Source organism: Fundulus heteroclitus, chromosome 17 (genome assembly GCF_011125445.2).
Source record: "Fundulus heteroclitus isolate FHET01 chromosome 17, MU-UCD_Fhet_4.1, whole genome shotgun sequence".
In the NCBI taxonomy this organism is placed as follows: Eukaryota; Metazoa; Chordata; class Actinopteri; order Cyprinodontiformes; family Fundulidae; genus Fundulus; species Fundulus heteroclitus.
Window position 1 is genome coordinate 16,481,085 of NC_046377.1, and position 11,689 is coordinate 16,492,773.

The following is an 11,689-nucleotide window of genomic DNA, read 5'->3' on the forward strand; positions in this document are numbered from 1 at the left end:
TTGTATTATCCATTTCTGTTGTATGCCATGTTATTTATTAAATAATAAATATTTATATAATATTTATCTAAAAATATCTTTCAGGTGGCACCTTATAATAAAAACAAAACCATTAATTACTATAGTTTATGGTTTTAAAATGACATAAATATAACATATATTACAGTGCACATATTTTTATGACATTCAGATTGAGAATATGGATTAAATAAATGCTTTTCGTTTACAAAGCCTTCACACAAAAAAAATACCACGGATCATTATGGTTTATAGCTGATAATATTTGGCGTTAGTTGTTCCTGTTGTGTTAAATTGTTAGTTATGTTTTATATGAGTTCAATAACAATAAAAAGAAGAACCAATGTTTCACACATTTTTTTTTTTTTATTTAGGAGCCCCATATGTGACGCATGAAGTTTGTCCTCAAAACATCCTGAAACATCTGCTTCCTAATAAATTATGTAAGATGTTTAGTTTAGAATTTTTTCTAATAATAATTTGTGCTACTTTGAAGATATAACCTAAATAACAGTTTCAAACAGGAAAACGGTGATATAAGATCTTTGTAGGATTCTTCTCAGGTACTAAACAACACTGTGGATTAAACAATATACTGTCCTCCAGACATATTGACACTCCTGATGAAGATGTGTAAAAAGCCTTAAAATAAAATATTTTTATACCTTATTTCACAATATAGAAAATGAGAAAAATCCAACATCTCATATAATAAAAAAATCTTATTAAATAGTCTTATTAAATAAATGCAGTTTAAGCACTGAATCTTTTAAGTTGATGATCTCTGAAACTTTATTCAATAATCTGGGGCTTCCTGTTTCCCTGGGGTATGAACAAGGCGGGAAACAAATGCCAAATCTTCAAAATGGGAAAGACAAGAGAACATAAACCTACAAATATCTGCAAAAAAAATTGCTTCTGACCTAAATTTCCCCATATCTACGGTCAGATCAGTAGCTAAGAATATAAAACAGCTGAACTGTGACAAACCAGGCTGGGAGGTGGCCGCTAATAAGCGCAGTGTGGAGGATGGTAATGGAGGTAAAAACAATCTCCAAAATTTACCAGACATCTGCAGCACACGGTGGCGTAATCCCAGGAGAAGTGAGGAAAAAACGTCTGTCCCGACATCATAAAGCTAAACATGTAAAGTTGCCGAATAAACTCCAGAGGTTTTAAGTAGAAAACCACTTTGGTAAGAAAATACTAGAATATTGAGCTTTTCCATAACAAAAACTCCAGATCTGCTGCAGCAAAGGATTGAATATTTGGAAAATCATCTCATATCTACTGCTAGGTAAAGTGGAGGATCTGTGATGCTGGGGGGGCTTTGTCTTCTCAAAAGACCCAGGGGACCTTGTTGGAGAGCATTAAAGGACATTTTAAATAAAAATCCGGTGGTTTTTGTGTCTTTCAGGAGGAAAATGGTCAACATAGTTTTATGTTGCAGACGGAGGAGGTGCAGAAGTTTTCGGCCGTACCTTATCCAGGATGTATTTGTTGAGGTAGGGCATGTAGCCGTGGTTAGAAACCGGCCCGTCGTCGTCATCCTGGAAGTGCTCCTCCAGGGCAACCGGGTCATGTGGGATGTTCAGAACCGTGTACAGGTTATGGGAAAGGACCTGAGGAGGAAAAAAACAAATGTGAACGTCCCCACTTTAAACCTCCTCTGAAGGGCTCACACCTATCCTTCGCTGCTCTGTTTCTTCACACCCCCACATGGAGACACAGACAAGTACAGGCAGCTTTGTGGCAGGAGGCATGTCAGGACAGCTGTCTGCCACTTCCTGGGATTCCTCCAAGCAGTAAAGGCATGTGGAGACTGGATAGAGGAAGGCAGAACGTAAGGATAGAAAAACAGGAAAGGAAAAGATCCTGATTTTTTTTTTTTTTTTTTTAGACTTTAAAATACTTGAAAGCATTGTTGAGTCGCCATTTGCTCCCAAGCAGCAGGAAAGGGTAGGACTTTGAGCTTGGACCTGGTCTCTGGTCTACATGTCTTTTTAGGAAGAAGTTAAATGTTTGGACTCAACAGGGTGTTCCAATCTTGCTTACATACCGCAACACGCAATCATGCAATCAGCCTAAGTTATATTCTATAGTTTGGCTTCAGACATGCAAACAAGAACAAAAAAGACAAATCAAACAAAAGGTTTGAGCCCGATTATGTGTTTTTTTTTTTTTTCTCTCCCCCACGTCTCCCTTCGCTTACCTTTAACTGAGATTTGGAGACCTTCCCGCACCTCTCCACGTCCAGCGATGTGAAAGCGTACCAGATCGACTTGAGAAGTTCGGATTTAAGGTCCATTTTCCGGAGACCGCTTCTGTGCGCAAGAATGACTACATTTCCGAGCGGTGCGCGGCTGCTATTTTTTTTTTTTTTTTTTACGCAGCGGTGGTGATGTTGCAAATATAGGGCAGAGCTCAGTGCTGGCTTCGCTCATGTAAAAGAGCCCATAGCAGAGAGATGTGGGGCAGACTTAAAGAGGCGGAGTAAACGGAGAGATAACGCCTAGAGTGCAAAACGACAGGCTCGTTCCTTCCAATTTTACGCATATTTAAGGTACGAAACGCGCCTTTACGCACACTTTACGTCAACTTGAGACATACATATCGTCTTCCATGGAAGGTAAGCATATTATCCAATATTTGATGCAGTTGCCAGACTAAGGACGCTGGTGGAGAGTTCATAAACACACCCACCCAACATAAAGGCATGTTTTATCATGGAGATTTAAACCAGGAAAATGTGATTCCCCTGACGTTTTATCCTATAACCTATAAAGTGATATTTATAAACTTACCGAGCCTCGCAAATGCATTTATTACTCTAATAAGAGTGGAAGGCAATTTTTAGTAAGGATGCTTTACTGCGTTACCCTTAAATAAAAGTCAGAGCAACCACTTTAACTTAGAAGTCACCTAATTCGTACACCGAGTCAATCTGTGGGTAATTTAATGTTTATTATATGAATGCAATTGTTCTGTGATGGCTGGCCTAAGAGGTGTTTTAGAGAACACTAGACAGCAACTGTAATCACGAAGACCAAGAAACACAGCAGAAAGGCTAGAGAGAAAGTTGTGAAGGAGTTTAACATGAGGTTAGGTTTAGAACAGTAAGCTTAAGTGTTGAACATCTCACGGAACACGGTTCAATCCATCATCTGAAAAGAGAGAGATTATGACACGGCTGCAAACCTGCCCAGGCACCTAATAAGACTTACCTGGCGGAAAAGGGCATTAATTAGACAAGAGGTGAATAGGCACCATGGTAACTCTGGAGGAGCTGCAGAGATTCCCTGCTCAGGGAATGGGCACAAATTCCACGATTTTATATATAAATGAAAGCTTTTCTTACAGACTATTGATAAACATGTTTACCTTTCTGACGTATATCTCTACCGGGTGTAATTTGTTCCAGACAAAACCAAGAAAACCCCTCTGGGTTTCCCCTGGCTTCAGGTTTGACACAAACCCCATGAAGTCTACTGTAGTGTGAACAGTTCTGGCCGTTGCTTCAAACTGTCCCGTTTCAACTCCAAACTGTGTCCAGGTTTCATTTGGGGCTGGACGATGTAGAAAAAAACAACATATTGATAAAATAGAAATCATATTGATCGATATCGATAATTATCAACTAATTCAAAACATAGCTTATGTGCAGCCCTGACCATTTTATGCTGTTTTATAATGACCTATTTTTAGATACAGAACACACAAACACTGAATTCAAACTCAACCCTTTATTCAACCAACTTTTTACCAAAACTCCAAGTTTTTAAACAAGAAAAAATTAAAAGAGTGCTCACTGAACTTATTGAAGGAGGCGGAGCTTGGTTCCTTGGTCTGCCTTTGTGATTGGTTGGGAGGATTTAATGACTGTATTATTAATCTACATTGCCAAAATGCAAAAGGAAGGAAAACTGTTATTCCATTGAACTTTTTGTTGATGTACGTCTATCGATCGATATGTTATTGAATTATCGTCCAGCCCTAGTTTCAATAACCTCAACCCAACTGTCCCCCTTGAATGAAATAGAAATTTCGTCAGGGCGCATCAGGAACCAGCAATTTGGACACATGGAAAAGTTTTATGCTCTGAAAAGACAAAGATTGAGCAATTTGTCCACAAAGATCGTTTAGAAACATAAAGATGAGGCTTTCAAACCTAAAAAAACATAGCCAACTGTAGCATGGAGTTAGAGGCATCGTTCTATGTCTAAATGTTTCAACTTTACCTTGAACTTGAAGTCTACCAGGAAAAGTGGTTAAATATCCAGCCAGAATTGTGCAAGATGATTGTTATCTTTAAAAAAGGGTGTGGTCTCACTGCTACAGACAATATATTTAAAGGCGTATGCATAATTTTGACCTCATAGATCATACAATATCCCTTCAACATGTGCACCCAATTCTTGTTTTTAGCTCTTTCAAAGTCGCACGTCATAGAAATCATTCAGCGACGGAAAAGGAGGAAAAACAAATCGATAAAAGCCCCAAATTGATGTGATATTCAAGCTCGTGATGAGTGACTGTGACCTCTCGCCCGAGCTGCATCTGCTGCTGTGGTGTCACTTCAAGAAAAATAGGTCAAACATGAGGCGTGCGATCACACAGAAAGCCTCCACACGCCTTGCTGGACCAAAATATAGGCCGATCAATGGAATAATTAGATCATGAAAATGGTTCCAGCCCATAACTCCAGTCCCTGCACACATGGATCCGGTACATACATGTGGTTTTAACGCATTCGCGGTCAAAATCGTTGACCGGTTCAACATTTTTCCATGTTGTAGTACGTTGATGATATAAATGGTGAGCCAGGAGGATGTGGTTCCCCTCGCGCAGCTTTGTTTATGTTTTATTTTTTTAAAGCCGTCTTTTATGGCCGCTTAATCACGAGTCTCAGGTGCAAGGCGGCATCGAACCAGCGTTCAGTCAGCTACAATTCAGAATTACTCGGCCAAAGGTCCTCGTGATGATTGGCTCTTTAATCCAGCAAAGGGAATTTACAACTTTGCCACACTTCAATGAGTTTGCACGTAAAATCAGAGCTCTATAAAATGCAACAGGATTTTTTTTCTAAGGGCAAATGTGTGAAAAAAACAACATTAAATACTAAGTAGTGCATAGCGTGTAGTTTATTTTATACATAGATGTACGTTTGATTACAAATTCTGTGTTTGCATGCAGTCACTGCTGCATTGCAGGAGTGATTTCGCCATTTATACATTTAATCCATTCAAGGGCAGCAGACCTTGGCATTTCCACCCCCCCCATGTCCAATCAATAAGCTGTAATGAAGCAAAGATTTTTCATTTATAGTCAACACATATATTTTAAAGTCTCAGCCATGCTGCAGATAGGAAGAACAACAGATCATGCACATTTAACGACATTTATGACCACAAATCACGTATACGATCTTAAAATGAGAGATAAAGGCCAACCAAGAGTTGTGCACAGAAAAAAAAAACACCTTTACATCTAAGATTCAAGACAATTTTCATGCTACTGATTGGCTAAACCTGATTCTAGACACGCGGCACATCTTAGAATAAATTGCAGTTATCCGCTCTGGGATCACCTAACGATGAGGGGACATCTGGTAAAGATAAAAGCTGCTCCATACACGGTGAAAGTGACTGCAGGCAGGTTTATATACAGCATGAAAATCCCAGACAGTCTCTGGGATGATGAGGTCTTTGTGATGGGAAAACTAAATGAAGCAGTTAAGAGTCTAAACATTCAGAAGCGGGGAGCCTCCTGGAGAGAAAAAAAATCCTGTGTGCTCAGCGTTTACGCTGAAAAAAGGCAACTAAAAGTAAGTAAAACATTCTTGAAATGAGTGTATTTGTCCTTCATTGAGCAGGTAAATAAGATTATTTGCCAATTGAAAGACTATTTTGTCCCCTAAAATAATATAATTAGATATACTGCACTTGAAATAAGATGAGTTGTTTCTATTTTAAGTGCAAAAAATCTTATTCCACTGGCAGATCATCTTATTTAGCTGCTCAAATCAAGGACAGATATACTGATTTCTAGAAGATTTAACTTACTTTTAGTTTTGTTTTTGCAGAGTAGCTGAACCAGAGCCCAGAAAATTCACATCAAATCATACATTCAGAGACACGTCTTAATATACACATAAATAGACAATTTAGCTTGTGCCATTGTCCAGCAATCTTATCGGTGACTGTGACAGCCGCTGCCTCCTCTGATTGTTTCTATCCACTTCCATGAAAGATGGAAAAATGTGCAGAAGTCAGGATTCCTGCACAGCTTGGAATATGACTTCAGTATTTTCCATGTCTGGAAACAGAAAACAAGAGCTTGGGCATAATTTATATGGACTTTATTTCAAATCTTAGTTCCTAAAGTTCTTCCTTCCTCCTTGTGTCCTTCATGCTTTCCTTTCTGTCTTCTAGTACTCTTCTTTCCCTCCTTCCTTTCTTTGTTCTTTCCCTCCTTCCATTCGTCGTTCCTTTTCATCCTCGCCTCCTACCTTATGTCTTTGCCCTTCATTTCTTCCTTCCACCCTCATTTCCTTCTGGCTTTTTATTATTTCTCTTCCTTTTTTCACACATTGTGTAGTCTCTTCCCTCTGTGTTTCCTCCTTCCTTCCTCTCTTGAGTCCTTTATTCTTTCTTTCCTTGCGTCCTAACTCTCTTGCTTCCTTCTTTCTAACCATCCATGGTTCCGACCTACATTTTTTTGTGTCGTTTCTTCCATCCTTCCACTGTCTGATTGATACATGTTCCTTATTTAATGTCGGCCCACTTTAGAGACATCTGCCATCTATCATTTAGGATTCAGCACATTACAATGAACGTCAAGGACTAAGAACCCTGGGGAAGAATAACGTTTTCTGCATGAAACACCTGTGTAGGAACTATGAGAAGCTCATTTCAGACACGCGTGATTCAGCCGCAAAAGAAAGAAACCGGATTAGTCAAAATGTTGAGTAATCTTGATTTAAAGTTTTGCAGTTCAGTGTCTGGGACCCAGTTCTTTGGCCCCTTTGACTCCAACGTCGAGGATTATTTTTAAAGAGAAGCTGATGAGCCAGAACTGGTGCTTACACCCAACCAGGTCTGTTTCCACAAATATAAGGCCTGTGATGGGAATTAGAGCTGCTGGTCAACTCAAATGGGCCAAATTCACATGAATACTAAAAAAAAATGCCGACTACAACCCAACCGTAAGAACCTAAAGAAGTCCTCTGGATGTTTGCCTGAACGTTCTCCCTACCAGAATCACAAGAACAAAGATTTACGGGAATTATCCCGATGTCAACGGGACAAATTTTCATCTATGAGGTTGAAAGAACTTTGAAATATGAGCTTGGCTCTTTCTTCCGGAAGAACCACCTTCCCGTCGCAGCAGCTGCTCTTCAGACGGACTTTATCAGTGGGCCACCACCCGGCCGTGCTGCCTGGGCGCCAGCTTGTTGGCCAGAAGACAAGCCAGGGCGATGCCTCCGATCTGCGTGAAGGCCAGCCCCAACACGGCGGCCGCGATGTGGAAGACGTTGTCGTTGACCAGGCTGAAGACCTTCCGGAAGCAGCCGTGGGGGTGGATTCCCGCGGCGGCCACTCCGTCGTTGTCGTCCGACAGCAGCGGCCGATTCCTGCAGCCCTTGCGCCTCACGCAGCAGCTGTCTGGCAGGGAGACCGAGGTGCCGTTCTCGGCGGGGAGGAAAGTCATGTGCTGGATGGCCCAGTCCGAACTGAGCCAGTCGCGCCAGCCCTCGGCGCCGCAGCACTCCAAGGCCCTCTGCAGGCTGTCTAGGGCGTCGGCGCGGCCCTCGTCCTCCGTGTAGCCCGCCACGGCTCGCTGCAAGCCACTGCGAAATCCCCCGGCGATGTCTTCGCGGTAGAAGAGGCCCGAGAGTCCGGCTGCCAGTCCGGCGACGAGCGTGGCGAGCTGAAAGAACCCGTAGGCCCTCAGGACGCAGGGCAGGTTGGCAGCCACGCCGAGGCAACCCAGGAAACCCCAGGCGGTGACGGCGGCGCCGGTGGAGACGAGGATGAGCGGGGCGTTGGGGTAGCGGTTGGCCGACAGCGTCATGTAGTCTGCCAGGGAGATCTGCGCCCAAACACCCAGGGTGAAGATGGCCAGCCCGGCCGCCCAGAACAGGCAGCTGAAAGCCAGGAGGCCGAGCCGAAGGAGGTGCATGACTCCCACTTGGCGGCAGCACGGCGGGGCAGCACCCACCGGGGGAGGAGCGGGAGGCGCCAGGGAGGCTTCCGAGCAAACGGACAGGGAGAGACGCTGGTGATGCTGGTGGAGCTGCTCCTCCTGGTCTTGGTAGGGAGGCAGCAGATAGCCCGGGATGGCGGAAGGTCGTCGGGGAAGCGGAGGAGGCGTGAGCAAGTTTACTCCGAGCGGAGAGGAAAGTCGCCTGACGGCTAGCTGCTCCCGCTCCCAGTCCAGAGCTCTTCTGCTGGGACTCGGCCGGGCCGACAGCGAGTCGTAAGGCAGTGCCGAGCTCATGGTCCCCCCCTCAAGCTTTATCCACTCTCCCCCTTTTTTTTCTCCACACTCCCCCCTTTTTGTCTTCCTTCCTTTATCGGAGCCTTCTCTCCTCCTCCTCCTCCTTTACGACCGGTTATTAATCCGCCACAGCGAACGCCAACGCCAACCGGACTGTAAATCACAACGATGGAACTCGCGTCGCGCCTTTATCTGCATCCACAGCTGCCCTGTTTATCCAGTTATTTGGAAACTGTTTTTCCACCTGCATGGTCAACGGTCCTCCAAATCCGTCCGCTGACGGTTTACGTCCCAACGTCTGTCCGCTCGCCGCCGCCCCTCGCTCTCGTCAGGTGATTGCAGAGGGAGAGTGAACCGATGCACACCCTCTCTCGGCGAGGAGGAGGCTTCCCTTTGAGGTTTATTCTTTTCCAATAAGGAAAGCAGCTGCTGAGAGCTTCAAGCAACAACCATTCTTGCTAAACGATTTGAGAATACCTGTTGATTAAGAAAAAAAAAAATAGAAATGACGCAAAAGAAATTACTTTACTTTAGTCATATTTTGCAGAAAATATTTTATATAAAGCCTTCAGGAAAGAAAGTACTAGTGAAGCCATCAGGAGAGAGCAATGGAAAATAATTTGAATTTACAAAAAAAAGGAAAAAGGAACTTATATGTAATTATGGACATTACAAATATTTAATTTGACAAGCAAATATGGTTAGATAGGTGTAAGGCAGAATCGACTCTAAGTGACTTTATTTGTATTATTTATTCAAGGTTTAATATTTTGTCCATTTTTAAAAAAAAAACAGACTGTAAAGTTGTTGTGACTGAAACTGTTTCAATCAATAGAAAATAAATAATTTGACAAAAAATGTAAAGACTGAATAACTGAGCAGATTTAAAACCTACAAAGCTGACGCCGAAATAGATGTTAAATTACTGTTGATTTATTTGTAATAACAAAATCTGAAATAAATGGCGGGATAGACTTAACCAAAACAACTTAAAATGAAATAAATAAATATGAATAGATAAATGCAATAAAAACAAATAAACCAAAAACAACTACTAAATTGTTTTAACTATTGTTTTAACTGAAGTCAGAAGTTAAAATAGCTTAATTACAAATAAATAAATATTAAAACATTTTGGAAAACGAGGACCCATAAACTGTTATTTGATTGTTGGAGTCAAATATTGTATTAATATGTACATAAAAGTACTACTGTTAGGCTTAATACACTCCATTCAAATGATTAGATCCATAATTTTCAGCATAAAGAGACATGCGGATTTATACTCAATCACTTTAAGTTTAGCAAAAGCTATAAAGACCTTTCTATTTTACTTTTTGAACCACGAGATATTAACAGGAGTTAATTCAGCTTACAAACAACCAAACTATCGTAAAGATTTAAATATTTTAATCCTAGCTTGAGCCAAGTACATATAAAGTCCCTTAAATGATCATTTAAGGGACTTTAGTACATAGAGTTAGCCGACCAAACCATTTACATGTTTTTGTCCACTTAACACATTTTTCTGTCTTCATTAAATCATATTTTTTTGACGTTTTTTGCGTAAACAAAAACATTTTTGGGAAGGAAGAAAAAACATTTTGGAATTCAAATTGACGTTTTTGTAACAATCAGAAAATTGTCAGTAAAAAAAAAAAAGAATAGTTTTTTTAATTCAACAATTTTGAGAATTTCAATAACCCTTTAAGATCAATATTGATTTGTTGTTGTGATTGCTACTATTTATGAAAGATTTACCAAAAATATAAAGAATATTTCATATACAAAAAACTTTGATGATTTGGGGATTCTTAAAAGGAAAAATATTTCTTCAATATGTGAAAGATTAGTCAAAATATCATCTTTTTCACTGCAGTTCCTTGAATCATTAAGGATAAAAATGTTCTTTTCAAAGTAACCGTGATATAAATACAAATTGTTTTCTGCTCTTTGTGGCTCAGATGCTTTGATCAACTTCATTCTTGATTTAAAATATTTAGTAATAAGAATTTAAACTCTTAATGCCAGTTTGATTACATAATGCCAATTTTAGTGCGGAAAAGTAGTTGTTAGCTGCAGTTTTTTGTTTGTTTTCGCTTTATAAAACATGTCAGAATGATAGAGGGTTGGGGGGCAAATCAGCCTTCGGTATATAAAGATTAGTAATTTCAGGGCAAAACTGTGTCATGAATCTCAATATATCCACAATTTTTCATCTCACGGATATTGTGCAAAGAATGAACATGTATTCTGAGATATGAGAGTTTTATTTATTTATTTTTTATTATTGTTACTGTTCGCCTGTAAAACCAACCATTCGCCCATTTTAGGCCCTATTTTTTTAATTTTTGATAGTTTTGAGTAGAGTGGAGGTTGTTCTACATAATAGACATATGTAAAAAAAAAAAAAAGGAGTAGAAAAACATATTTATCTGTTATGTTTTAATATAATTTTCCAGAGAGCTGGATGTTTTTGCTCTAAATGACTGACTTAATTAATGCGCTCATGTGTGAGATGCTTTCAATTAACATGGAGGCTGCTGTGTTGTTGTCATTGCAACAAACGCCAGACAACACCATAGACGTTGCTCTGTTTAAACTGCTGATTTAGTTTTGAAAATAGTTTAAAAGCTCGGAAATTAATAGACCATTTTAACAACACGGGGCACGAAATTGAATTTAGCCTTAAAACACCAAGTTAGATTTTACAGTGTAATTTTTCCCGCTAATCATCACTAAATTCTTCTTGCTTCCTTTGACCTTCAGTTGAGTCATTACTTATTAAAACATATTGCAATAACAGTGTGGATAACCCCAAACAAAATCACCGCCTAGTCACTCATTAATGGGACATTTTACTGTCTGTTTTATGTTTAGTCTTCAGTATCTGCGGTTTTAAGCCTCCTCTGGTGTCCTCGTGGCCATTTCGTAATTCTTCAAATATAGTTTCAACAACTCGCACTACATTTAATTTGCAATAGCAATAGTTAAGTCCAGTTTCTATGCATAGTTTTGAGGTTCTTCTTGAATAAATACAAAAATGGGTTATAATATACGGACTTCCATTTGCATGAAACACCCATTATGGTATTATTCTACACACAGCGTCCAGACTTTCGGGATACCCTCCGAACACCTGGAGAGCTAATAATAGAAAGCCAATTTCAGA

The 11,689-nt window shown here is 40.3% G+C and overlaps 2 protein-coding genes across 2 annotated transcripts in view; both read right to left on the minus strand.

Annotated features, from left to right (window-relative positions):
• def6c (DEF6 guanine nucleotide exchange factor c) overlaps positions 1-2,503 on the minus strand; it is a 15,079-nt gene extending 12,576 nt beyond the window's left edge. Inside the window, exons 1-2 of the mRNA XM_012869704.3 lie at positions 2,231-2,503; positions 1,500-1,640 (exon numbers count right to left, since the gene is read on the minus strand). Of these exons, the coding sequence (XP_012725158.2) occupies positions 1,500-1,640; positions 2,231-2,326 (237 nt within the window). The 5' untranslated portion in view covers positions 2,327-2,503. The remainder of the gene's footprint in view (positions 1-1,499; positions 1,641-2,230) is intronic.
• A 3,777-nt stretch (positions 2,504-6,280) lies between these two features.
• LOC105931153 (tetraspanin-7) lies at positions 6,281-8,932 on the minus strand. The gene has a single exon (XM_021320116.2). The coding sequence runs from the start codon at positions 8,515-8,517 to the stop codon at positions 7,429-7,431; it is 1,089 nt and encodes a 362-aa protein (XP_021175791.1). The 5' UTR covers positions 8,518-8,932; the 3' UTR covers positions 6,281-7,428.
• Positions 8,933-11,689: the final 2,757 nt, after the last annotated feature.

What these genes read in the sequence shown, in the direction of transcription:
- LOC105931153 (XM_021320116.2), bottom strand. Translation starts at nt 8,517, where the DNA reads ATGAGCTCGGCACTGCCTTACGACTCGCTGTCGGCCCGGCCGAGTCCC.